The 27,961-nt window shown below is 44.1% G+C and overlaps 1 protein-coding gene across 1 annotated transcript in view; it reads right to left on the bottom strand.

The window, feature by feature from the left end:
• Window positions 1-27,961, bottom strand: part of FER1L6 (fer-1 like family member 6) — a 110,824-nt gene that overhangs the window by 56,240 nt on the left and 26,623 nt on the right. Inside the window, exons 13-19 of the mRNA XM_032416096.1 lie at window positions 24,579-24,699; window positions 22,036-22,136; window positions 18,351-18,441; window positions 14,888-15,007; window positions 13,250-13,402; window positions 7,766-7,943; window positions 4,323-4,447 (exon numbers count right to left, since the gene is read on the bottom strand). Coding sequence (XP_032271987.1) covers window positions 4,323-4,447; window positions 7,766-7,943; window positions 13,250-13,402; window positions 14,888-15,007; window positions 18,351-18,441; window positions 22,036-22,136; window positions 24,579-24,699 — 889 coding nt within the window. The remainder of the gene's footprint in view (window positions 1-4,322; window positions 4,448-7,765; window positions 7,944-13,249; window positions 13,403-14,887; window positions 15,008-18,350; window positions 18,442-22,035; window positions 22,137-24,578; window positions 24,700-27,961) is intronic.

The raw sequence follows: 27,961 nt of genomic DNA, 5'->3' as shown, positions 1-27,961 counted from the left end.
CAAATAAAATTTTGTCATTAAATACTCAAAAGTGGGGTTTAACTCTAATATTCCTTTTTTGGCATTCCACTGTTCTGTGGATATTTATTTGACTTGTGTTGAACTAACCAAAGTCTTCAAAATAACCTTCACCATTTTGCATGACATCTTTTTTCTGAGATAGCAAAATGTGACATAGGTCATTGGCTGTGTCCATCCTACAGATGGAGAAACCAAAGAACAGAGGACAACAGTCTGCATTACTGCTTTAGAACCATGAGGGTCTCACCTGAAATTGGCTCACAGACCCTCTGCCAGGCCATTCACCTGCTACCCTCAGAAGCCGGTGTGTCGTTGGTCTTTGCCTCTCCTACTCTAGTTTCACTGGATGTTTGGACACCTGCCAGTTTCACCGAGCTGAAGACTGGGGTTGTCTGCAGGACAGGTGGACTCTGTTCCTGGGCAGAAACTGTTCTGTTAATGTGCGAGGCTGGTCCTGGAAAGAGGCCGCGGTGTCACATCTCCCTCTCTCCCAGGCTGTGCAGACAAATGGGTGATGTCACGGGTGGACACAGGACCAAGGCTGCTGGGTCCTGGGGAATTTCCACACCCTCTCTGAACTACACCCTTACTTCTCACTATGCGTGCCAGAGGGGTCCCAGAGGGATCCAGCCTGGATTAATTTCCCAGACTCCAAAGAACAAATCAAACTGGCATCTCAGAGTTTTACGTCGGGAGGCATCTCCAGTCAGGACATTAAACCATTGGCACTGTGGTCAGGAGAGAATTTTTTACTGTTCTTCTTTATGGGAGTCGTAAAAATACCATGCATTCCACCATTTCCTTCCCTTCTCACTTTTTGCTTTTAGAGTATTTTAAGCTTCAGACACAGTGATGTTTTTGACATAAATCTCAGAAAAAAATCTTAACTTTTTGGACAAGGGAAGAATGGCTTCAACCAATCCACGAACAGGAGTTACGTCGTTGCAATGAAAAGTTACCCCGTGTGGGTGTATGACGTCACAAAGAAACATGAGTTTTTGTGTTGCTTTTTAAAAAATAGAAATGTGAACTCTTTCACAGTGTGCACACAAAAATGTGATACCAAAGCTATTTATGATCCTCACAGCATCTTTCCTATAGAAATATTTTGACGGCTTCCTTGGCACTTTCGGTTACCACTCGATAAGATTTCAGAGGCCAGCATTTGTTCACTCGACATATATTTCTTAGCACATTCAACACCCAGTGTGCCAGGCACAGTATTGGGCACCAACATGGCATCTTGCGCACAGCAGGTGCTCAATCGCAATCTGCGTGAATAAATGAATGGATAGTGGCCTGTCTTCAGAGTTGTTCCCATGAGTATAAGGGGAGTACCTTCAAGAGGTACTAAAAGGCTCACCCAAACAAAAAGATATTCTCCCACTTCTCCGCCAAGGTGCCCGTGACTAGCTTCTCTCCTTCAGGGCTTCCTTAAGGAGTTATGCATTATGACTGTGTTTGATGCCATCTGGGAGATTTTGGTAGCACTTAGCTGACATTTTGAAGAAGGAGTGAGGTACTATGGATGGAGCATGGCTTTTGAGTCAGATATCCCTGGAATAGAACCCAAGTTCTATCGACTGCCTCAACTTGGGCAGGTGATTTCACCCCTGTGAACCATCATTCCCCTGATGTAATTGGGGTTAGTGCTGACCTTGTAGAATTGTGATGGCCATTATCTGAGATAAAGCGTGTTACGTGCCTGGCACAGAGTAGGTGCTCAGTAAGTGCTTATTGCCCACCCAACTCCATCCTGCCAAGCTATTTATGAATGAGTAAGCAGTTACTGAACACCTACCACGTGCCAGTCTTGGTGGGCTGGGCACTGGTGTCTAGCAAGAGACCGTCTGGGTCCTTGGGACTCTGATTGCTTGAAATCTCAGGTTCCGCACTGCCCCCCTCTCCACGATGTCCTCTCCTCTCCTCTAAAGCTCCTCTCCGCCACTTAGTCCCTCTCCCCTACTGTCTTCAAAGCCTTTCTTTTTGGGGCGCTGTCTCCCTTTCCTTTATCCTTTGACCACTATAAGAATTCTAAGTTCCACATCATCAGTGACCTCTGGAATAGCAGGGTTCCCCTTCTGATATCTTTCAGATCATGACATCACTTTAGAGAGGACTGGCTGCAGGACCAGCCCTGCTGAGACTGCTCTCGTTGAGCTCCATAGGGTCAGTTCAGGCATGTGCTACCAGGTGAACGGTGGAGCATGGATAGGACTGCAGGGGCCCCAGGCTCAGCTTTCCCCATCAAGAAGAGTACAAGAGTGGGGCATGACACTGAAACAGCAGAGGGAAACCAGAACCTTTGCTTACCAAAACGGAAACAGAGTGGTTAAGCAAAGTGGGTTTGGAAATGGCCAATGTGGATTTCCATCTTGGCTCTGCCACCTTCTACCTATATGGTCCCTAAGCCTTACCTTCTCATCTGCAGAACGGGGACACTAATAACATCCACCTTTAGGCTGTAGTGAGATGTAGTAAACAAAGCATATAAAATGCTTAGCATGATGCCTGGCAAAAAAGGAGCTTTTAATAAATGGCAGCTATTATTACTAACAAAAACTAGGTACTTGGTTCAAAACTATGGAGGCAAAGTCCAGGGCTCAACAGGAGCTGTTTTCCCTTTCAAACGATTATTTGATAAATGCCATTTGTTCCTTTGAGATATGAGTCCAAATCAAATGAAGGTAGTAGATAGGGATGCAAAATAGGAAGATAATCACAGCCCAGTGGGCTCACTCAAACCCCTTCCCCATCCAGGGCCCTGAGATCACTAGGGCCTGGAATTTCATGGTTTTGTGGCAGGTGGGGGAAGGCCCCAGGGGTCCACCCTTTGAGAATCATCCTTACTTCTGGTGGGAAGCCTCAATGACAATAATAAGGAGTCACATAGAAACTGTTAGAAGCAAGGCACTGTCCTGGGAAGTGTATACAGGGTCATCATCGTGAGGGCTTTGCTTCAAGAGCTTGGATCTGAACCCAAACAATGTGGCTCCAGCGTCTATACTCTTAATCACTGAGCTATGTACTACCTCTCAAAACACAGGGAAGAGAAAGTAGTCGGAAGTCTTCATGCATCATGGGTTTTCATGCTCCTTCCCTAAGTGAGGATGCAGTCACCTTCCTTCCAAGGTCTTTCTCGCCTCCCCCCTCAGACAGAACTAACCTCTCTCCCCACGGCTCTTGGAAGACTTTGTCTAGCCCCGCACTATGGGGTTTTCCATGGTGCAGCCCCTGAGCCCAGCTTGGGACCTGTCACAGAGCAAGCACCCGGCAGGTGCTGGAGAAATGGACAAGATGATGATTCACATTAGATCTAGGTCTGCATTTCACAAATCAAACTCGATCTCCCTGGTCACAGGCCTCACTTTGGAGAGACATGTCAGCCCGTGTACTATTAGCCAATGTAGCGGCCACCATTCATCAATCACTTTATACACTTAACTCTGTGCTTCTTCACAACAGCCCTATTTTTAGATGACAGATGGAGTTTTAGTGAGTAAACTCGGCCAGAAAGTAGATGAGCTACTCAGGTCTCGTTGGGTCCTCCGTGTTTGTCTTAACTCCCAGAGATGGGTGAATCCCTTGTGAACTCTCTCTCAGAACACTGAATCCTCAGAGAACAGCGTCAATCCTCGGATATTACGATCTAATGGGAAAAGTGTCCTATTGGATGCCCGCTGATTTGAGACCCTTCCGCTTTTCAGCACTCAGTGTCTAGGAAAGCAGGAGAGCCCAGAGGAAACCAGTGTAGACCCACCTGCTTTAATCCTCACAACATCCACTAGGAAGTAGTATTTTCCAGAGCTCTGGAAGGGAAGCCCTTCCCCCAACTTGTAAGTAGAAAGCAATGGTGCAAAGTCTAGGGCTTCCTGACCACAAAGCTGGAAAACGTTCCTCCCCACTGACAACCCTCACAAAGGTTAGATCATAAGCCTCACACAGCCATGCCTGTGTGCTGTTTTCTCGTGTGTTTGTTCCCCACCCAAGTTGGCCTTGTGCCCAGCGCTTCGGCAGTCACTCCAGATGTGCCAGACTTCACTTCTCCTCCTCATCCCTCTTTCCTCACACCCTTCCTTCACCTTGGGGACTTGCTTTCTTGGCTGCGGGACCATGGGTCACCTTGGAACAAGAGAGCTGCCCCGTGTCAATCTTTCCTTGCACACGTGCTTTGGAGTCTGAACACCTGCATCCCCAGAGACACGGGTATTTGCAACAAGCCCCTGTTTTTTCCTGTGCTGGGTTCTGCTGCACATCAGTCATGGGCTGCAGGAAGAAGGCAGGCGGGCTTCCCTGGTTACCTTTGTGGTCTGGCAGTGAGAAAGGAACGTGACCTTGGCAAAGGGGTCTGAGAGTCCACTGCTATCAGCTGCAATGAGGCCCCGGGCTTGGTACATGTGCGCTCTCAGCTGAAAGACATGCCGGGCTGTGGACAAAGAGTGGAAAGGGACAGGCATCAGTGGGCTTTTCCCAACAGGGAGTGGCAAGAGGTGTCTGTGTGTCTTGTGCATCTGTGGCTGTCTGGAGGCAAAGACGAGGAGAATCACCAGCCTCTGAGACTGAAGGGGAAGCAGTTAAGAAGGTGGGGGGATACTTTGGAGCCATGCATTTTCCTTGGCACCCTTACCACATCGTGCGTTTTAATCTTCATAACAACCTTGTGATTATAGATATAATTATCCCCATATATGTATGAGGCAAATGGCTACAGAAGTCTCCCAAGTTTGCAGAGCTATCAAATGCCAGAGCCTGGATTTTTACTCCTGTCAGATTCCCAACTCACCTTCTCTTTCCAAAATACCACATTTTATGTTTTTGTAATTTTCCTTGTTTCCGCTGGCACATGCACTCACATGCCTGTGTGTGTGTGTGTGTGTGTGTGTGTGTGTGTGTGTGTGTAAGAAAGGGGCTGCCCCACTAATAGCTTTTGCTTCGGTAAGCTCTTGAGTCAGCCACTCAGCCATTCTTCCATGCAGCCAGCCAGTGTCACCTTGAGTGCCTACCATGTACCAGGTAGTCTGGTCTAAGGATTCTGAAGTGGCTAAGACAGCCTCTGCCCTATGGGAACTCCAGGGAGGGGGCAGAAGATAAGACAAGCACCTGCACCCCAGTGACAGGAGGCCAGGGACCAGCAGCCTGTGAGAAATACAGGCAGAGGACATGGACGTGAAAGGCAGGGGTGAGCACATCTGTTGACAGGACGGGAGCAGAGAGAGGGCTGCAGGTGAGGGCAAACCAGGGTTCAGTGGGGGGGGAGATCCCAAGTAAGAGGTGACTTACATATTCCTGGGTTCGTGGGACTTTGTAAGGCCCCTCTTATTTTTTATGTCCTCTTGCTCCTCTTTATCCCCTTCCCCATTCCTGTTCCCTGTCTCCCCCAGAGGCTACACTATACCGCATTCAGGGTACCCGTGTTTTGCACTGATGTGTGGACTGGCAGACGGGAACTCTCACATACCAATTTGACTAGCTCTACTTAGTTCAATTAAGGGTGCAAATACTGCCCCCCAACCCCTGCCATGTCACTCCTAGGCTTAGGTCACACAGGTCTCTACGTGGACTCATACAAAGTCACTACCCCTCTCTGTGCCTTTGTTTACTTGCCTATAAAATGGGGGTAATAATAGTTCTTCATAGGGTTGACGTAGGAGATCTAAGGACTAAGAATGGTGCCTGACACATGGGAAGAAGTGGTGTGAAAATGCTGGTGTGGCTGTTACTACTGCTCATTGTAATGTGACCTGTGATGGTGGCAGCTGGGGGCCACCTGGGCATCCCTTAGAGCCCCTAACTACGGCCGTGTAGGCAGTACGCCACACAACTCTAGGGGGCGCCATTTATTTAGTCAAGGTTTTTCTTTTTCTGAAACCCCTTAGCAGCTCCGTCCCTAGACTAATAAAGTCAGCTTCCTCTTCGCTCTCACAATTTGGTGGCCCACCTCTTGTGCTAAAGATCACTTTCCACTTGTGGTTAGTAGAGACAAGTCTGATTGCCCCCACTGGAGGGCCAGATGACCCCTCTCTCATCTCTGCATCCCCCACTAGTTTTCCCACCATGCCTGCCATATGTAGGTGCAAATTCATTACTGGTTGGATGGATATTTTCTGAAGCACAAAATGGGTGAAGAAACAAAATTTTCCAGTGGGTGTGGAAGGCAGCCAAAGCCATCAAAGTCAGTGCATAGCAGAGAAAGTTTATTAGGTCACTCCATGAAAATAACACACTGCAGAGGATCAGAAAGCTTTGGAAAAAAATCTTCCCTCTCCTTTGAATTGTTAGTAGCTGGGCCAGCAAATATGTCCAGGTACCTCAGATCTCTAGAGATAGTATCTACAGAAATAACAAGATAACTCGATGTGGGTGTCTTTCACTCAAAGATGAAAACTCTTTAAAGGCAGGATGGAAAGCAGGGAAAATAAAGCAGGGTTTGGAGAAGTTGACTTCAGCGTTCACTAGCTGTGTGATCTTGGGAAATTTCTAAGCATTTCTGATACATCCTTTCTCCCCCTGTAAAATGAAGAAACTACCCGGGGCTGATGTGACATATAAATACAATCTAATGTATAAAGTAGAGGGCACCATGCTTGGCACCTGGTAGGGGCTATGCATTTTCCAAAAAGACAGGGCTGAACTTTCCTCGCTCTTGTGCATTACCACTGGGCACAGCAACCATGAGCTGAACCACTGGATAAATATCCCCAGAACCTTGTCTTCTCTAACTATTGAGCCACTTAGATTCCACTGGTAGTCAAGGTCAACCCACATCAGAGGAGCGTTGTGTAACACAGAAAACCTGGATTTGTGGACAGTTCTCCTGTGCTTCTAACACTGGCTCAGTGCAAAACTTATCTTCAGCTGAAACGAAGGTAAAACTGCAGTCTCTCTGAATTCGGCAGCGAAGATCCTGCAAATTGAAGCCATTTGGAAACAGAATGCAAATTGCAACCATAAGCCATTAATATTTTTAATAAAATCCTAAATTATATGAAAATGTCAATAATGGCACTCATAGAAAACATCTATATAGAAGAGAGGATTACATAATGCATGCTGAATTCCTAAAAGCGACCATGTCAAGAACAAAGCTGAAGAAACACAAGTGACCCAAACGATACCCAGTTCCCACTGGGTCGTTACTGGTAAATGTAAATGCCTGCCATGTACAGGTCAAAACCCTAGCGCCACATGTCATATCAGAGCAAGAACTTACTGATGTGTTTTTAAAAAGCATCTTCTGCTTCTAATGCAAACTCAATCTATATAATCTGCCTACAAAGAAACTCAAACTGCATCCTCTCCATTAGCAGAAAAATATAAACCTTTACTCCAAATGTATTTAACAATTTCACTTTGTTTTGTTGAGATGGGACATTGGAAAGTAAGGAAGAAAATTTAGAAAACTATATATATATTTTTAAAGATTTTATGTATTTATTTGACAGAGAGAGAGACAGCGAGAGAGGGAACACAAGCAGGGGGAGTGGGAGAGGGAGAAGCAGGCTTCCCGCTGAACAGGAGCTCGATGCGGGGCTCGATCCCAGGACCCTGGGATCAGGACCTGAGCGGAAGGCAGACGCTTAATGACTGAGCCACCCAGGCGCCCCAAGAAACTATATTTTTAAAAGGCTAATAAGTTGATCCTAAAATAATGTGCAAACAACTCATGCATGCCACCCTCCTCACTGTTTTATCAGAAGTCCACTGGAGACACCTAATGACCCTCTTTGCCCAGTGGGCCTCATACCTTGGTAGAGCAGGTTGGCTGGGGGTTGATCGGCGCAGGCCACTTCGGAGGACATTTCTGCTTCATAGCCTACCGGCAAGTTGTCCAACATGGCACTGGAGTGTCTGGTGGAGCCCAGCCACAGGTGCACGTCAACTTTCGCTTGCACCGACCAACCAGCCGGCCGTCTTCCAGGAAGCTGGGGAAAGGTTACAAGGAAGACCACTTCATTAGTAGGAGCCTCACTCTTTGAGAAAAGAGGTCCTCTGCAGATCTGGGGACACATCCAGGGCAGGTATTCGGAGAACAGCTCTCAGGACCTAATCTTATATCAAAATGAGACTAACGACCCCCCACTTGCCACCATGCACCATTCCAGAGGCGTATCCAGGTTTAGCGGGGCCTGAAGCTTAAATAGGCACTTCTGAGCCCTGGATCCTTTAAATCTAAGGGAACGGTATGATTATTGCCCCTGTTTTATGTAGAGGAAACTCAGGCTCAGAGGGGTTAAAGAAGTTCCCTAAGATCACCCAGCTTTCAAGTGACAGAGCCAGCACCCAAACCCAGGGGAGATAGTTGCAGAGCTAGCTGCCAGTCTCTGTACCCCCACAGCTTGCCTCTTCCCACACTGAGTTGAAACCTCCCTTTCCAGAACTGCCAAGCACCTGGAAGTCCAACCACAGCTCCCACCTCTTTGCTTCATTCAGAAGGACTCAAGTGCTTCTTCCATAGATCAGGCCTCCCTGTGCTTGAAGGGACCCACCTGCTCTACTGTGCCCTTCCTTCCTGGCTAACCATCTCTAGTCTCTTCATCCCTTCCTCACGCAGCATGGTTTCAAATTCCCTTTCTACCCTGCATTCTCTCCTTTGATTTTTTGGTTTTGTTTTCTTTACAGATTTTATTTATTTATTTGAGAGAGAGAGAGAAAGTGAGAGAGAGAGAGAGTGAGAGCACAAGCAGGGGGAGCTGCAGGGCAGAGGGAGAAGCAGGCTCCCCGCTGAGCAGGGAGCCCAATGCGGGGCTCGATCCCGGGACCCCAGGATCATGACCTGAGCTGAAGACAGACGCTTAATGACTGAGCCACCCAGGCACCCCCCATTCTCTCCTTTGAATGTACTTGGATTTGGATTTCTATTTATGTTTGTTAGAATCGGTGTGTTTATGTGTGTCTTAGTGTAAGTGGTATGAGTGTGTGCATATACACGTGCATGCGTTCTCAAGATACGGAGGATATAACTCAATGCAGTGTGGCTTCTTTATTTCTTAGTCACCAGGATTAGAGGACTCCTTCCCCCCAACTAAGGAATCCCAAACCCCAGACTTGGCTGTGTTCAGGATTGCTGGCAAGACCTTCATTCTGAGAATAGTTACCTCTCCAGAATTTGTTGACTCGGCTAAGTGTCTCTTAGTGTTTCTACGGATTTCCTGTCAATATTTTCCCCTTCTTTCCACACCCCTTCTTTTCCAGAGAGAATCACAAAATCCTACATGAGAGGCTACAGCTTGCTCTGACGGTTCCCAAGGCACCTGTTGAGAGCACCTAAATCCAAAACTGAGCATGGTTGTTTACCTTTCTATCTTGCACTGTGGGTCCTTTAAATGGATTTTCAGCCACTCAGTTCAGCACCTGCCTGAAGTGCCATTAGGCCTTACTGAGGCAGTGGGGTCAGGAGGGCATTACCCCCTTCATTAGCTCACATCTAGACAAGGAGGCTGACTTTAATTCATTTATTCAAGTGCAAAGTCAAGGGTAAGAGAGAAAAGGCTAAGGGAGCAGAGAAGTAGTAGCAGGGTTTTCCATCTTTTCTTTATGAGTCAAATATTTCGCTGGGCTTTAAATGGGCGCTTCAGGAGTTGGACCAGTGGAGAAGGCATCCCAGGAAGAGGGAAGGCTTGAACGGAGACACAGGGGCAGGAACTAACAGTGCTAACAGAGACTCACATTGAGTGAGTGCTTATTCCGTGCCAGGAAGGGATTTGCCAAAAGCTTTCAGAGAAGAAAGAGAATGACACAGACAAGGATGAGGAATCCTGCTCATTATGTGGACAAGAGATGGTAATTCACACATACTGTGCTGAACTTGGTCAGCGGGTACTAGAAAGAGAGGATGTGCTTGCCTTGTAGAGGTTTCAGTCTGTGGCGGGACCCAGCCACCACTTTGTGCTGCATCCTAGGGAAAGCTGGATTGAAAGTTGGGGTCCAGAGAAGTGACTGGACTCAAGAGGAGGGGCTCCCTGCAGTCCAGCTGGGGTGGACTCACAGGGAGCTGAGTGGGGGACTTCACAGGAGCGGAGAGAAAAGGAAGGTGGAGCACCACCTCCCCGCTGGGCTCTGAGTGCATCCAGCTCCTTCCACACGTAGTTTCCTTTTGGTCATGAATGTCCTTTCCCACCCTATGGCCATTAAGGATATGGTGGGGATGAGACCCAAGCAGGAGAGCTCTGTTCTTTTGGAGGGTGGATTGGGCTGAGCTCAGCAAATTTTGTTCCAGCGATTCCTTCCTGTTCACTCTAGCATTATGAGTATATTAAAATTAGAAAACAAGAAAGATCATGGAACCAGGGACCATGATTTACTATTACAATTTACTATTTATTTAGCCATGTGGCTTCAGATGAGGCACTTTGATTTCCTCTAGATTAATATTCCCCAAACCGGGCCCCTAGTAAAAGGAGTTTCCTAACATTTGTAAATAACTATTCTAGATGAATAACGTTGGCAAGCGTGGTTTGTAAAGGTTGGAGATGTTTTCTGACTGCAGAACTTCTGGGAGCCCTCTATTGGCTAATGGGCACCTTGAGACCCTGTGGGAGGGGGCACTTGCAACCTCCCAGATGGGTTTGAACATGGAAGCTCACGGGGCCACTGAAAGCCCAGCTGTCCCACAGCATAAACTTTGAGGAAACTCCAGCCTGGAGATTTGGGAGGTTTGCATTCCCTGCTCTGTCTTCCTGCACTTTTAATTCTCAGCTAAGAAACCAGAGCGAGTAGTAGGTGGGTGAACATTTTGTCTCCCTGGTGCCACTCCTGCTTTTTTCAGACTCACCATTTCAGTGAAGAGAAAGGGACATAAAGAGAGGTGGAGAGAGGGAAGGAAAAGCAAGGGTAACAATCAAAACTGGACTGAAAACAGTTTTGCTGAATCATCTTATCAAGATGTTTCATCAAGTCAGTGCAATTGAATTCAACAAAATTTAAAAAGCTATCACCCAAAGTAATCCTGATGGCAAAAGGAAAATACAGACAGACATAAGCCAAGGCCAGGGGGCAGAGGTCCTGAATTCTCAGTTATGTCCGTCCTCGGGCTTCACATTACAGCTGTTCTTTGTTCTAATTTTAAATAAAGTCAGCATACATCCAAATATTTAGGAGGGAGGAACTTTACACTGAGTTTCTAGTATTTTTAGTGCAGAGCCTTCTGAAACGATTTGCTATTTTTAAGACAAATATTTCTTGTGACCCCAGAATTCCTTGGATGGAGAAAGCTGAAGAGAAACCCTGACATTTGTGGTAAATAGCTAGAGGGAATTTTTTTCCTTTTTTTTCTCTTCAGTTACAGCTTTACAGGGATCAGTTTAAGAATCACATTACACACATGGTAGGAAACAAGAGACAGAGCCACAGATACTTCACCGGATATGAAGGGGCACACAATTCCAGAAATGGCCTCTAGATGTTGGATGCCCATTTGTTTGAATACCAATATTTATTGAGTGATTACTCTGGATGATGTCCACTCTGTTTGCTTTATGGGCAGTTACGCACTTAACCCTCAGCATCATCTCCATTTGATGGAGGAAGAATAGAAAACACAGAGATGTTAAGTAACTTGCCCAAGGTCACACAGCTTGTAAATATTAGTCCCAGAATTCTGTAATAGGTTAAACTGTGTTCCCCTAAAATTCATACATTGAAGTCCTAACCCCCAGTACCTTAGAATACGACCTTGTTTGGAAATAGGGTCATGGCAGATACAGTTAACATGAAGTCAAACTGGAGTATGGTTCTTACAAAAAGGACTTCATGTGAAGAGAGACACACCCTAGGGAGAACACAGTGTAGAGTTTGGAGTTATGCTCCCACAAGCCAAGGAACTACCAGAAGCTAGAACAGGTGCTTCCCTAGCACCTTCAGAGAGAGAATGGCTCTGCCAATACCTTAATCTCAGAATTATAAGATAATACATTTCTGTTGTTTAAGCCACTTGGTGGTCCTTTGTTATAGCAGCGCTGATAAACCAATACAAATTCCCACCCAGATTCACCTCGTTTCGAAGCCCAAGCATTAAACCAATATCCCCTACTCCCTCTTCTGTCTCCAACATTTAGCGATCACATCTAAGGTAGACTCTAATATTTGGGTGGCACTTAGAGGCTATCTAACCTAGCTGCCCACTGCCATATTTATATCAAGGGGACAGAGAACAAATATGGACCTCCATATAGGGAGCTATTTCCCTGTCATAGCTATCATGGAGCCTGGTTCTATCCTCTGGAAACACACACACACACACACACACACACACACACACACACACACTCATCATCCATGTGTTAGCCCTACAAACACTTAAAATCTCTATCATGCTGTCAAGCCTTCTCAGTTAAGCATTGTTATCTCTTCACCCATTCTTCATATGGCATGGTTAATGAGGCTTCTCACCCGCCCCCCCCACCTTGAGGCAGTAGAACATAATTATGTTACCGCAAGAAATCAGAACTACAATTGCCAGGAAAGTCGACAATGAGTTGGGAAGAGTTAATCAGTCAAATTACACTTTCTTGTCAGGTACTGGTGAGTGGTGAGCTTCTGGACCACTCCTTCTCCAGATTTGCTCGAGTCTACTTCTGACATATAAATTTGTAGTAGAGGTAAAATACCCAGGGTCTCCAAGAAAGGCTCAAATTTTGATTTAGAGTCAGCAGCGGCATCCATCTGGAGATTGTATCTATGATTATCCACTCGTGAGGCATTAGGGGAGTCATCAGGTGACCTGTCCTCATGAAGGGTCCATGGACCCAAGATGAAATTTCACAACTGAAGGCCACCAGGGAATCCTAAGCTACCAGTTCTGTGAAATACAAACCTTTTCTCTTGTAATTTATTTTTAAAATATGGATGAACTCACATGAAAAAGTGCCATGAACAAATTACACAAGAGAAAAGGTAGAGAGAAAACTAATAGAAAAATGTTTGTTTCTCCTAGTAATCAAAGAAATAAAAATTAAAGCAATCTTGAGGTACACCCCCTAGATTAAAAAAAAAACACCTTTATTATGTGTCTGTTGACATAGTCATTGGAAAACTGGAAAATATTCAGCCTCAGGATGGTCTACCAAATCACAGTTTGAATCAAGAGGGGGCTAGGTGTTTCAGCTGTCTGTCCTCAGATCTTTGAAAGTTTTGGGGAAGAGTCAGAGATATGGACACACGCTAGAAATGCTGAGAGACTCGGGAAAAACAGAGGTTTCCTGTGTTTGAGGCAAAAATAGTGCAGACTTACTTTGAGGAAATGAGTTTTGATCTTCCCACAGTGTTTGCCCATCTGCTCCCTGATGGGGGAATAGAGCAGGTCTTTGGAGGCAATTCGGGCATATGCCACTTTCTTGTTGTTGCTAAGCATCCAGATGAAGACGTCGGGGATGGTGTGCTGTGGCTGTGGGAATGGAGGGGAATGGCTTTGGTGGGTTAGTGCTTAACAGGTACCCTTCCAGAGTTCTCCTATCCTGAAACAGTCCCCCTCTGTAAAACAAATTCTGTGACCTAAACCATCTAGCCACTTAAACATCTATGCAAGCAAGCAAGTTAAGTGTAGCTTCTTTGAGAAAACCTATGTCCTGACTTACAAGTACATGTAAACCCCATATGCCCAACTGTGCTCTTGTGCTTTAAGGATATGCAAGTTGGACCCATGATTTGGCATCTCTGGTGGTCTACTTATCTCCTTCTAAGGAATAAAACATCTTCCCCTTTGTTTTTGCTTTTTTGTAATCATGTAATAACGATTCATCCTCAATCATTGGTCCCCCTAAAAGCCAGGTAACATTCCAGAATATTCAAATGAAAAAGCAAAAACAAAAATCCATGAATGTCTTTGAATGTCTTTTTCTATTTGCTCTTAAGGAAGGAAAAACAATTCTACAAGGGACTTTCGACCTAAAATATGGTTGCTAAGTATTTTAACTCCATTTTAGGTGGTTTTTCAGGAGAAACTCGACTAAATTGCACATAAAATTTTACTTTAAAATTGAGCTAATCAAGATAGGAATTGCAGAATTCCCTGCCAAGAGGCCCATTATGTTGTGAGTGTTTGAAATGCACATTTCTGAGCCAAAGTAGCTACCAAATCAAAAGGGAGGTACATTGTCATAAACTATGCTTTGGCTTTCTTGGGCTCGGTGTTCTGTCTTTCCAACCCTATAATCCTCTGGTGTCATTTGTTCCCAAAGAGGGCATCCCCTCTCTCTTGATATGGAAACAGAAGTATCAGTAAGGAGGTTTTCCTAGCCAGAGGGTCAGTCAGTCACAGACCTGAAGTCCTGATGCTTGGTTTAAACCTTCTGGGTGCTTAATAAAATTCCTGCATTTACTAACCTGACTTCCTGTCTCACTGCTTATTTTGTCCCCAGGGAATGATAGATTTGCAACAAGAAATACAACTTTTGAGATTGACAGAAGGAGTAGGTCTGTACCTCTCCTTGAAATCTTCACACACAAAACCTGGTATCTGACCAAAGCAAATAGGAAGAGCTTTTTAGATCATTCTAGAAGTCACAAAAGATTTCAACTTTAAAATGAGATGCTGTTTTGACTTTTGCTGGATATGAGTTTAAACCCTCTTACAGTTAAAAACTTATCAAAGGTCCCATACTTCTTTTGACTTTTCTTGATTCCATTAAGGAACATTCTTTTTATTTCTGCTGAATACTCAGGCTTCATTTAAAATTCAATGAAGCTGTACATTTTTGGCTTAATTTAAAAATCTCTGTTCTCACCCCTAAACTAAATTGTGCCTGCTCAGCTCAGCAGGGCTTGGAAGAAAGCACTGGTCTCCATCTTGCATCCTCACCAAACATTCAAACCTCACTAGGAATACAATTGGTCTAATCTCCCAAAGGAAGTTTGCCTTTAGAGTTATTACCTCATCGACAAGGAAGCGGATTTTTTCCACAAAGTTTTCTGCTTCATGGATCATTTCATCAAGAGATAACTTTTTCTTCTGCTGCTGAATGATCCCCTTGGCCTCCCTGGCCATTGCTTCCTGAAACAAGACAAGAGTCAGTATAGATCTTTCTAGAAATCTGGACAACAAGTACTATCCTGTTGCTGCAGAATCCTGAAGGTGCTTGTAAGTTCCACACTGAGCCACTCATGAGGCTGGTTCAGGGCCTGCCAGTGTGCATGCTGCCCATTTAATAAAAATTTCATAGGCGTATGGAGGCAGCGAATATCATCTCACCTTTGTTTGACAGAAGAGAAGTCAAGGCCCAGAGAAGTCAGAGGTCTGTCAAGGTCCCAAAACTCTATTAGCCAGGACCCAAATCCAGGCCCTCTCATACAAAAGTAACTAAAATGCATTGAGTTCTTACTCTGTGCCAGGCAACATTCTAGCTGTGGAATGAGTCCTCATTGCTCCTCACAGCAGCTTTTCAGGGTGGGTACCATAGCCGAGGAGGGAGAGTAACGCTGGACAGAGAGGCCGAGCCGGAGCAGAGCCCCAGTGGAGTCCAGAACCCACGTCCTTCGTCACTGCTCTCACTACCTCGCCTAGAGGCTTGGGGGATGCTTCCAGACCAAACCAGCATTATTTGAGAAATGCTGCCAGGTAGCTCAGCATGAGTGTTTGGAACATCCAAAACTGTTTATTTGAATTCATTCATTCAGCCACATTTTTGTGCTCAGGAAACCCCCAAACACTTTCCAGTGATTTCTGAGACACTGCATAAGTGGGCTTGGCCTATTCTCTGTTTCATCTTGTATTGCTTCGTATGCTGGGCCCCCGGCACACGGGTCCTCAAGGGGGTCCAAAATACGCCATGCTCAGTCCATCCTCAAGACCAGTGTGTGGGGGCTTTCCTCTTGCTCAAATGTCCTTCTTGGACTCTGCATGGCTCATTTCTTCTGAAGCCTCAGCTTAAACATCACCACTGCCTCATGTCCCCCACGTTCTCCTGATCACCGTGGCCTTACAAAGTTTCCTTCATAATCATAACCTATAATCATTTTTGTTTATTTGTTGTTTACCTTTTTATCTTCTGTCTACTCCACTAAAATATAAACTTCCACTGGTCAGGGACCTCCTCTGCTTGTTTTTACTTTGTTCTTACTTATTCTCAGTGTCTGGCAGAGTTCCTGGCATATAGCAGGTGTTAAATAAATGTTTGTAGAATGAATAAGCCAGTCAATCAATAAATTCCTCAGAGGCAAGTACCAAGTCCTTATAGCTCTGTGTTCCCAGCACCTAGCACAGGGCCTGGGCCATAGAAAGCCTTATGTTCGTGCTGACAGGGGGGACTGAATACCTGCTATGGACCAGGCACTATCCTAGGAGCCAAGGCCTAGGACAGGGGAAGAAGACACAGGCTTCCTCTTCCTGAGACTCTGACAGTTTGGTGAGCTGAAAGCAATATATGTGCAAAATATCAGGGGACCAGAGAGAGACAGAGCTAGGTTTTATAGATGATATGACATTTGAGCTGAGTTTTAAACAATGAACAGAATTCATCAGGTGATGTCATATGGTTTCACTCATATGTGGAACATAAGGAATAGTGCAGAGGACAATAGGGGTTGGGGGTGGAAACTGAATGGGAAGAAATCAGAGAGGGAGACAAACCATATGAGACTCTTGACTCTGGGAAACAAACTGAGGGTTGCAGAAAGGGAGGTGGGTGGGGGTATGGGGTAACTGGGTGATGGGCATTAAAGAGGGCATGCGATATGTTGAGCACTAGGTGATATACTCAACTAATCAATCATTGAACATTATATCAAAAACTAATGATGTACTATACCTTGGCTAATTGAGTTTGAAAAATAAAATAAAATGAAGGAGAAGGAGAAGCAGAAGCAGAAGCAGAAGCAGAAGAAGCAGAAGAAGCAGAAGAAGCAGAAGAAGCAGAAGAAGAAGAAGAAGAAGAAGAAGAAAAAGGATAGTCCAGACAAAGGAACCAATTGCAGATGCAGGGTATGTAGGACTGACAGATGTCAGCGATTTTTGAAGCAATGGCAATTTAATCAGGTTTGTGTTTTAGAAAGACCATTCTGGTTGTGGTATGGAAGATGGGTTGAAGAAAGCCTACTGCAATAGACTGGGCTAAGGAAGTCAGTTTAGACAGCGATTCTGCAGATGAAGAGGTGGAGCATGTTCCAGAGTCTTTAAGGGGCGGAATCAATGGGCCTACAGTCGAATTGATTGTCGAGGGTTAGGAATAAAGATTCCAAGTTGAGTCCAGGCTTCTGGTTGGAGCAACAAGTGTAGCTGGTGGTGCTAATACAGAATGTGGGACAAGGTTAGATTGGAAGCTGATGGGTTTAATAGGATGGGTTGAGTTGGAGGTGCTTTGAGACAAGCAGGTGATGTGTCCCCTAGGAAGGTGGAAATAGAGGTCCAGAGATGAGGAGGGAGAGGTGGGCCACTACAAGATATCAAACTCATGGACTCGTTCAGGCCAAGGACTATTGGATGATAAGAAGAAAATAGAGCTCTGTGGGCAGTATGTGTAGAGGATGGATGTTGCAGAGACAGGGAAGAGCAGTCAGAGGTGCTAAAGAAGAAATAGGGTAGGAGGAAGATCTTCTATATAGTGAAAATCTGGCCTCCCTTGGAGTCCAGAGGAGGAGTACACAAACCTTTGTTTATTATTCTGGAAAGAAAGGTAAACCAATTTAGAGACTTGGGTTTTAGTGTATAGGCTACGATTAATTAGCTGTGACCTTTAAAAAATCATTTAATCTCTCTGGGACCCACTCACATCTTATAAATGTCCCTGACCAGTCAAACACTGAGTAATTTTTCTTTACAGGATTATCATGGCCTCGTTCAAAACACCCCTTGGTACCACTGCTGGAACTGAAGTTTCAAGGTGAGATAATCCAGGGTCTGACTTGGTCTGGCATTTCTCAGCCATCACTCATGCGACAGGGACTGAGGATCTGTGAGGCATGCAGCATTACGGACATAGCGCTCCTGCCCCGTTGTCAAGAAGGCTTACAACTCTTCACACGATTCTTAATGGAAGGAAACCGAAGAGGGGAAGAACAGGTTTTTTTGGGGGGGGGGGGGGGAGGGGTTTCTTCCATTTTGTGAGACAAAAGGTCAAGTCAAAGAGCCTTTGACAAAATACAGATGTCAAGAAAATAGGCAAGGGAGAAATCCATCAGAATAGGATGTAGGACTGGTGGGCTTCTAAATCATTCTTATAAATGGTCAATAAATGCTAGTTCCCTTCCAACTTAGGCACTTCTCACTCATGCTTCTACATCACGCAAATGTATAACCTTTAGAACCTTATCCTCACTGGTCTACGACCTATGCCTCATCTGTGAGGTTTATTTTTAAAGCACATGTTTTAATTCTGTTCAAAGTATAGGTTTTCACATACCAGCTCCTGCCAATAGAGCGTAAGTCGTTTCTTATCTAAGGTGGTTTGGTTCAACATCTTGGGTTTCTTCTCTGCTTCAGAGATAAAGACACTATAAGAGAAGAATAACAATTTTGAAACCTACTTAGTGAAAATCCATTTACGTAATTCCAGAGATTTGCAAAAATACTTTCTGCAATACAATGGGAAAGTTGATGAAGCCACAGACCCAAGATTTCTCATTTAGGATTAAGCAGTGGTGTGCTAACTTTTCTAAGAGACAAAATGAGGATTGGAAATGATGCCCAGACCCCACATTAGTTTGGGGGAATAGATGCTTGTTTTCCTACTTTCTTTCATGTATATATCCATTATGATTGCTATCCAAGGTCATAACAAACACAAAATAATGCCGTTTTCCATCATCTTACACATTTAACACATACCAAGAGTTTCCTGAAAAGTTGTATGTAAAAAATATTTTAGACTCAATACTGGGATATGTCCTCACATGTTAAAAACTATACAAAAGACTGAGTAGTAACATTTTGAGGGATGATGTTAAAAATGTGCTCAATAAAATGATAGAGGTTATAAATGCAATTGAAGAAGAAATAAAATGGCTTTAAAACTTGGGGAAATAAGATATTGTCCTCATTAGCGATAACAAATGCAAATTAAAATCAATACCATTTTCACTTATTAAAAATTGGATAATATTCCAGGATGGTGGGGGAAGTAGTCACTCTTCTCCAATAATTGTTATAATGTTTAAGAGACAATTTGATAGCACTTGTCAAAATTTAAATGTCCGTATAATTTGATCCAAAAATTAAACTAGAATTCTGTTCTTCAAAAACAACTAAAAAATTGTGCAAGATGTTCACACAGTAATGCTTATCATAACATTGTTTATAGTAGGAAAATAAGTAGAAACAACTAATATATCAGGGACCAGTGAAATATGTGATATATATCACACAGTTAAATATGGAGGCCTATCGTAATACTACTATAGAAATATGCCAGCAATAGGTTGTAGAGTGAAAAAAACAACGTGCTAAACAAAGTGTGCATCATTTGTGAAAAAATATAGTATTTTTAGGAACGTGTGGGTTTGCAAACGCACAGGAAAAAAATCTAGGAGGACAAATCACACTTGTCTCTGGAGAGTGGGATTGGAGAGAGAATTGAGAACACTTTTTCTTTATACATTTCTATACTTTTTTTGGTAAGATGAGCAGTAATACTATGATTTAGAAAATCAAGGAGAAACAAAAGGAAACAAGGAAACAAAAGGGGAAGTCTAAGATGCCACACCTCTCAGGGAGGGGTCCTATGTCAGCGCAATTAGAAACCTCACCAGAAATTCTCTGTGGACCTGCTAGTCAAGTTAAATGTTCTCTTAATTTTTAAAAAGGATTCTGTTTTGAGGAAGGCATCTTGTTGCTACATGTCTACCTTTCTGAGAGCCACAAGAAATTCCATTCCACTCCCAGGACGGACCAGCTCAAGGAGACATGATGGACACTTCTGACTTCTGAGTTCTCTCTCCCTTTCTCACAGCAGGGGAAACCATTAATTTCCTCATCAGAATCAGAGTAAATTACCATGGCACCTGTTTCTATTCATTCTTCATCTTTCAGACCCAGCCTGCTGTGGCCTGTGGATGGCCTCCTCACCTTCACGTGGCAAGTGGCCTGTCTCTTCGCCAGGGGGGCGGGGGAGACCCGGAAGTCCAGCTGCTTAACCACAAATGGGTGTGTGGGGGGGAAACAGGAAGCCCACCTTGACCTCAGGTGCTTTCTCAAATCCAAGATTACCAAATATAAAACTAACAATTTGAGCTCCATCTGATCCTCATAAATATGTGTTCAGTTGCTTGTAACTTGAAGAGAAAGGGGAATGATTATCACTCCAAGTAACCCCCTAATATAGAAAATTACTGAGCTATAATTTGCCCACAAACAGTTTCTAAATATATGAGATCATGAAGCTTTCCAAAGATGCTTAAAGAGAATTGCAGGTGGCACTTAGCTCGCAGCAAGAGTGGCACCGACACATACTGCTTCTATAATGAGAAATGAGAAAGAAAGATAGATAGAAATAAATATATATATTTAGGGCGCCTGGGTGGCTCAGTTGGTTAAGCGACTGCCTTCGGCTCAGGTCATGATCCTGGAGTCCCTGGATCGAGTCCCGCATCGGGCTCCCTGCTCAGCAGGGAGCCTGCTTCTCCCTCTGACCCTCCCCCATCTCATGTGCTCTCTCTCTCTCATTCTCTCTGTCTCAAATAAATAAATAAAATCAAAAAACAAAAAACAAAACAAAAAATAAATAAATAAATAAATAAATTTATTTGTTTGCTTCCCTTTTTTAAAGCAAAAATGTGGGGTAATTGAGAGATTAGGAAAGAGAACTTACAAAGCAGAACACCAGAATTTAGCTACTTAGCTACCCCTATCTAATTTTTGCCTTACATCAAATAAATCTCTGCCCCTTCATCATTGCTTCCTTTATGACAAATTCTCATTTTTGTTCAAGTCTTGAACTAATTAATTTCAAGCATTAGTCCAGGTTACTTCCTTATGTGATAGGCAGCCCCTACAATGGCCCCCAGTGACCTCCTTCTCCTGCTCTTATTGCCATTGGGTAATTCCCTCCCTTTGAATGTGCAGTAGACCTAGTGACTTGCTCATAGTAGAGTATGTCAAGAGTGATGCAAACACTGAATCGTGGAACACTACATCAAAAACTAATGGTGTACTGTATGGTGACTAACATAACATAATGGAAAAAAAAAAAAAAGAGTGATGGGATATCACTTCCAAGATTAGATTATAAAAGACCATGACTTCCACCTTGGTGGCATGTTCTCTCTGACTCTTCTAGCTTGCTCATTCTGATGAAGTCAGCTGCCATGTCGTGAGAGGTAGCCCACACGGTAAAGAATTGAGGCTGACTTCCAACCAAGAGCCAGCAGGGAACCGAAAGTCCTCAATCCAACAGCCCGTGAAGAACTGAGTTCCACAAATAACCACGTGAGTGGTCTTGGCAGTGAATCCTGCCGACTGGGAGCCTCAAGGTAACTGCAGCCTCAGTCAATGCCTTGACCGTAGTCTCTGAGAGGCTCTTGGCAAAGGACCTGACTAAACCACACCTGGACTCCTGACCCACATAAACTGAGATCATCAATACTGTGTTAAGCCACTAAATTGGGAAGTCATTTGTTACTCCATAATAAGCAACTAGTACACTCTATTTTTAAATCTTCTATTATATTTTTTGCTACCTGGAATCAGAGTCCTTAGTTGGTGCTTATTGTGTTATATAAAAAATTCCATTAAATGGTATTTGATATAACTTATCCATCTAATTGTCAAATAGTTGTTGAGTAGCTACCAAATGCAAAGAAGTGTGCTGGGCTTAATGTTACTAGCATTTTTCTTGTTTCATTTAAAAGTCTCTGCAGTGAGTCTTTCCTTTCTTCTCTTTCTTTTTTTCCCCTTTGCTTTATGCTTTAGTTAAGTGTCAGGAAGCAACAGTGAGCCCAGAAGTGCCAGCTCAATTACTGAACAAAATAAAGATGGATAGAACACTATAAAATGCCCAACTGAATTCATGGAAAATGAACTATTTTCTAAGGTAATTAAAAGCTGATTCCGTATAGCTCAGTAACCCATATACCAGCTGTCTCTCCCAGTACCTGCTTTGACTGATGAAGTCACTGAGCACCGTCTTTATTTTATCTTCTGATGCTTTCTCTGAAATCTTGATCAATTCTCTCACTTCTTCTATACTTTCTTCCTGGAAACAAACCACAGAGGTGGAGGGATGAGGGGAAGGAGACACTGTAGTGGAGACATTGGTATCTCAGATATCATATTTTGCTGATTTTGTGTTTTAGAAATGAAGGAAGATTTCCTCCATTTTCTTGTGTCTGATCTGGGAAATGCTACTGCATTCTAACTTTGAACCTCGTTTTTCTTAACTGGACTCAGTCTAAATACAAATCTTCTCCTGCATTGTTCAAACTCATCATTTCTATCCCAAATCATTTCCGAATGGGGAACCATTTATTTAGAGTCTACGCTGTGGGGAAACCTAACGTCAAGAAATACCTAACAAAGTAGAGTAAATGAGATATAATTTTTTAAAACTTCAAAAGCAATGTTAAAGTCATTTTGTTATATGGGAATACAATAATACTGAATAATCCTAAATTTCAAGGGTTATCAATTCTTCTGATTATAGGGGTTTGGGCAGGGGGTGAGGTGTTATATGGGGGGAGGATAGGTCGCATATGACAATGGCTATATGTTTGTATATTTAATAATCATACTTTTCTTTTTAGGTCTAAATTCTAGTATTCCATTCAGTGGCTTGGAGGGATACAGCCCTCAAAATATACATGTTATCACTGCTTTGCTGGAACTTACAAAAACTACATTCTCTACTACACATCAAAGTTTGATGTCTGGAGACATATGTTTCCCTCTTTCCCCTTCACTGTAAGAACAGGCAAATTGTGGAGTGGTTAAAAATTTAGGCGTAGGGTCAAACTACCTCTGTTCAAATCCAGCCTCTATCCTTATAAGTGAACTAACCCCCTTATGCCCAGTTTCCTGTAAAATCAGGTAATAAAAGTGCCCACCTATAGCACCATAGGGAGGTGTGGACTTCTTCAAACACAGCTTAGTGCTTAGTAAATATTCAATCATGTTAGCTGTGATATGCCAAGCATGGCAGGGATCCTGGCACTGAGAAAGGAATTAGAGATGAATGGTAAAGGCAGCTATGGCCTCTAGGGAAACATTCTTGTTTGTCAAGCCTTTTAGAAATAAACTATCTCTTTGGCCTGAAGGAGAAGCAACACCAGCCTTACAAAGCGAGTCTACGGCTTCCACATACTGTGACATCAGACCAAGCATCCTCTACCACCTTCAGACTCTACCTCCATGATGCCTGGAATCCCCAAGGCCAGAGGGGAAACTTTGTTTCACACAACTAGAGACAGAATGATAAAGCAAACGAGAGAGAGAGAAATTTGTTCTTTCCCTAACATAGGTTTTCATGGAATGAGAGGGTCACCTGGTGAGGCGTGGTGGGACAGAAAGTAGAGGGCGTGAAGAGAAATATAAGAGCAGGCACAGGGGTGCCTGGGTGGCTCAGTTGTTAAGTGTCTGCATTTGGCTCAGGTCATGATCCCAGGGTCCTGGGATCAAGCCCCGTATGGGGCTCTCTGCTCAGCGGAAAGCCTGCTTCTCCCTCTCCCACTCCCCCTGCTTGTGTTCCCTCTCTCACTGTCTTTCTCTCTGTCAAATAAATAAAGAAAATCTTAAAAAAAAAAAAAGAGCAGGCATAGACATCAAAGGGCAGGCTCAGGAGCCCAAAGAAGCAGAGATCCCAGGGCTGCCTTCCTCCCCGGGGTTGGGTGGAGCAAGCCAGCAGTCCCTGCATATTGGCACGGTCATAAGTACTTCCACATGTTCAATCCCTCAAATAACTCTTGGCCCCTTTCAGGGGCCAGGTCTTACGCCAGATGCCACAGAACAGTGGGAAATGGTTATTGAATAAATAAGCACACAAATCAATTGTAAAATGCAGAAAGCTCTGAAGGTAAAGCACAGGGTATTACGAGAGAGGATAATGGGGAGAAGCCAGAAGGCTTCTCTGAGAAGTAGTTGAAACTGAGCTGTGGAAGTTGATGCCTGACACAGGAGAAGCGTGGAGGGGAGAAGTAGCTCAGGATGAGGGAACAGCACAGAGGTGGCTATGAGGCATTAAAGAAGCTTTGTTTCTTCAAAAAACCAGAAGTCCAGTGTGCTTGGAACAAAGGAGAAAGCATGTGAGAGGCAGGACTGGAGAGGTGGCAGGATTTCATCTTGCAGGTGATTCTCTACCATGTTAAGGACTTAGAATTTTATATGAGTTGAAGCCAGGATCTATCAATTTTGTGAGAAAGTTGTCAATCTCCTGCCCTTTGGAGATTAGGAAAACAGCCTATCCCTAGGTCCTGTAACATTAAGAAGCAGAGCGGGGATTCTAATCCAGGTAGTTCTATTTAAAGTCAAAATGTATTCTCATTCCCCTGGGTCCACATGGTAGGAACTATGTGCCCTCCAAAGCAGCGGCTGCAATTTATTTGTATTTAAATTGAGGTCAAGACCCTCTCCTGGATGAATAAAAAGATTCCTTTTGCCTCCAGCTGCCCAGTGTTCAAATCCATCACCTGTGAGTGTCACCTACCAGCAGGTCTGCCATTTTCTCCAGCATGTTGGACCAGTGCAGCCTAAATGTCTGGTCTTCCCAAGAACTGATGAAATAGACACAGGGCTTCTTGGCCTCAAAAGGCAAATAGTTGTAATTCCTGTGAAAACAAGTTAGGTCTGGATGTTAGTTGGCAATCGGTATTATTCAGGCAATTCCAGCCACATATTCATGTTTTATACATTCTGAGTGGGGTGGGGAGGGGTGGTGACAAAACAATCAAACAATTAACTCTATTCTGATCGGGGACCCATGAACAATAAACAATGAAGAGATATGTGGAGACAATGGAGAGGTACTAACAGCTACAGCCATCAGACCCAGGGCAAAGCCTAGAGCTGAGCACCAGGGGGCGGGGTTTACCAGCAAGCCTTCTGCAAGGAGGAACTTCCCTTTCCAGTTGAGAGAGGAAAGAAGGGAGAAAAACTAACATGTTCCCTTTAATGTCTATAAGCTATGCACTATGTGAAAATCAACCAAGATAACAGATGTGAATGAAATTGCTAGAGAACTGTAAGAGCGTAATATATTATTAATGAGGATGAAGCATGTGCCTCAATCTAAACTGCAGCAACCATGTCGCCATCCATGCATCCATCCATCCATCTAGGCATCCATGCATCCATCCACTCGTCCATCCACCCATCCATGCATGCATGCATGCATGCATGCATCCATCCATCCATCCATCCGTTCATTCATCTGTCCATCCATGCATCTATCCATCCATCCATCCATCTGTCCATCCATCCATCTATCCATGCATCCAATATTTATTGCCGCCAGGCATTGGTGTTGATAATGCAGGTAACCTGCTTGGTTAAGAAGGGACAAGAGGGTGCAACATAGCTAGAAGGGGAGATGTGGAGCCAAAGGAAATTTTTGAGGATGATGGTTGGATATGTTTAAATGCTGATGAGAAAAAGGCAGTTAACAGGGTGAGACTGAAGACACAAAAGAAGGAACTAACTTGTCAGTTTTGGTCCCCAGGAAAGAAAGGGATGGGGTGAGGCAGGTAAGGTGGGAGAATTGTGGCAAAAAGTTGAAGTTCCTGTCTAATGACAGCTATATCCTTGACTAAGTTTTCCCCAAACCCCCTGTAATTTTCCCACTAACAGCTGGGACTATGAGAAGACAGATGTGGAAGGAAGGCCAAGGCAAAGTTCTTGGAATGGGCAGGGTGAGACATGTGGCCCTATAAACATGGGCAGTGTTTGGAGTCACACACCTATAAAGGCTGAGAGAGGAGACACCGAGGGAGAGAAAGCTTTGTTTCCATTCCAAAAAACTGAAGAGAACTTCATCCTGAAAGAATGGATGGTTGTTCTTTTTAGATCTACAAACCAAATTTCTTCTGGATACCATAAAATTAGCAAAGGTGGCCTATCGTCTGTTCTGCAGAAAATAAATCAGCAGGCATCAATTTAGAAGAGAAGCCAAATAAATTCTTGGCAGAGCCTGAGATTGTTATTATAACAGAAGAACAAAAAATAAATAAATAAAAAAGTTAGAAATCAAACTGTTCTTTCACTTCTTTTAAAATTATTGCACCAAGAATCCTGTAAGATACATTCTCACCCAATATTGTCCTTTGTTCCAAGGTTTCTATGGTTCAGATTATTTTGGGCTAATGATGTTCAGGGCCTTTGTCTCTTGGATTCCCAGAGTCCTCCTAGTCTTACTGGGTCTGGGACTGCGATGCTGTGGGTCTCAGGCAAACTCAGTACAGATGGAGCATGGCAGATGGGAGGACACCACGAGGGCACCATACTGCCAGTGGGAAGAGAAGCCTGCAGTTGGAATGGCTGCCCTGACACAAGACCAGCCTGGTGACTTTGGGTAAGGGTAGCCCTAGAGTCCTGAGAATGAAATGATGAACTGCCATGGGATGTCCTGTGCTCTGATCTCATTCCTGAACTCCAGCCCAATACAGAAATCGTATGTAAATGCCTGTGCTTTGTAAAACAGGAAAGCCCAGAAGAAACGCGAGGAGGTATTTTAATGAAGGTAACACACAAATCAAGTGACTATGTGCCTGTGCCTGTGTGCGTGTGCATGCACGTGTGTGTCTGTTATAGACATAGGATCTTCCAACTCAGCTGCTGCCACCCCAGTTTTCCACTATGTGGACAGAGCCTCAATATATTGACTGAGGAATATTTCTGAGAGACAGAAAGTCCAAGAAACATAGCATGATTCATTTGGGTCTCCTTGAGCCAGTTGGCCAGCACTAATATGAGATCCATCCAAGGGTGCTTTGAGACTTCTCATTTCCTCCCAAACTGTTCCCACACTAGACCTCCTGACATTCTCACCCATTGTCAACAGTGGGGCTAGTCCAACAAGTGGAGAGGTTTTTACTGCCTGGTCCCCGCGAAAGGATGCACAGTACCTCTGAGTAGTCTCAGAAAAGTCTCCCTGAGTTGCAGATCCAGGCATAGGATCCACTTATTGATCAACTCAGTTTTGAGAATAGACAGAGAAGCCATCAAAGGACTGGGAAGTTTGGGTTCCTTGTTGGGTATGTGGAAAGGAGGTTGGACAACCAACTATGGCTGCCAGGGAGCCAAAAAAACATGCCAAGGTAGGTGGTCCATGGGAGGGACAGGATTTAGAAAGTATAGGAAACACTAAAAAATGAGCAGATAAACAGCTAAGATTATTTTCACTCACTCCTTCATACTTTGTCCCAAACACTCTCTTTCCACTGCTTAAGGCCCTTCCCATTCTTTAAGATGTTGCCTTTTCTGTGACCTTTATCAACTCCTCACCTCCTCCCCAGGGAAAGTAAATTATCCGCCTCTTCTCTCTGCCCCCTTAGTACCCTGTGCCCAACTCAGTTATGGTAACTCCTTAACTCATTCAAAAACATTTATGAGGATCTACTACATTCCAGGCTTAGAGAGGAGCAGATACACAGGTGAATAGGACATGGTCTGTGCCCTCAGAGTGCTCACAGTCTCATAGGGAGGCAAACAAGTAAAAACATCTTAATGAAGTATGATTGGTGCTTGGTGGAGACATCAGACTTGGGATTTAGGGAAGGGAATGTGGGCTTAGCCTTGAAGGGTAATGGGAACCAGCAGTTGTGACAAGGGGGCTTGTTGCCTGGCAGAGGGCAGAGCATACTCAAAGGCCCAGAAGCAGCAAATAGCAGGACACATTTGAAGAACCACCAGAGACACTGCGTGGCTGGAGGAATGGCAGAGTTTGCAGACTAGAGATGATGGTAGAGAAGTAGATAGGGATGGAAATAACAAGGTGTGGCTTCTGAAAATAATCCTGAAAGCCAAAAACAGCCAATGAATGATGTCAGAGTAACTGGGTCTGATAGATAGTTTGGTGAATTTCTTGAAGATCCG

This window comes from Phoca vitulina, unplaced genomic scaffold (assembly GCF_004348235.1).
Source record: "Phoca vitulina isolate PV1807 unplaced genomic scaffold, GSC_HSeal_1.0 scaffold18, whole genome shotgun sequence".
Taxonomy (NCBI): Eukaryota; Metazoa; Chordata; class Mammalia; order Carnivora; family Phocidae; genus Phoca; species Phoca vitulina.
Note: the sequence above shows the minus strand (reverse complement) of the source record. Positions and strands in the feature narration are given on the sequence as shown.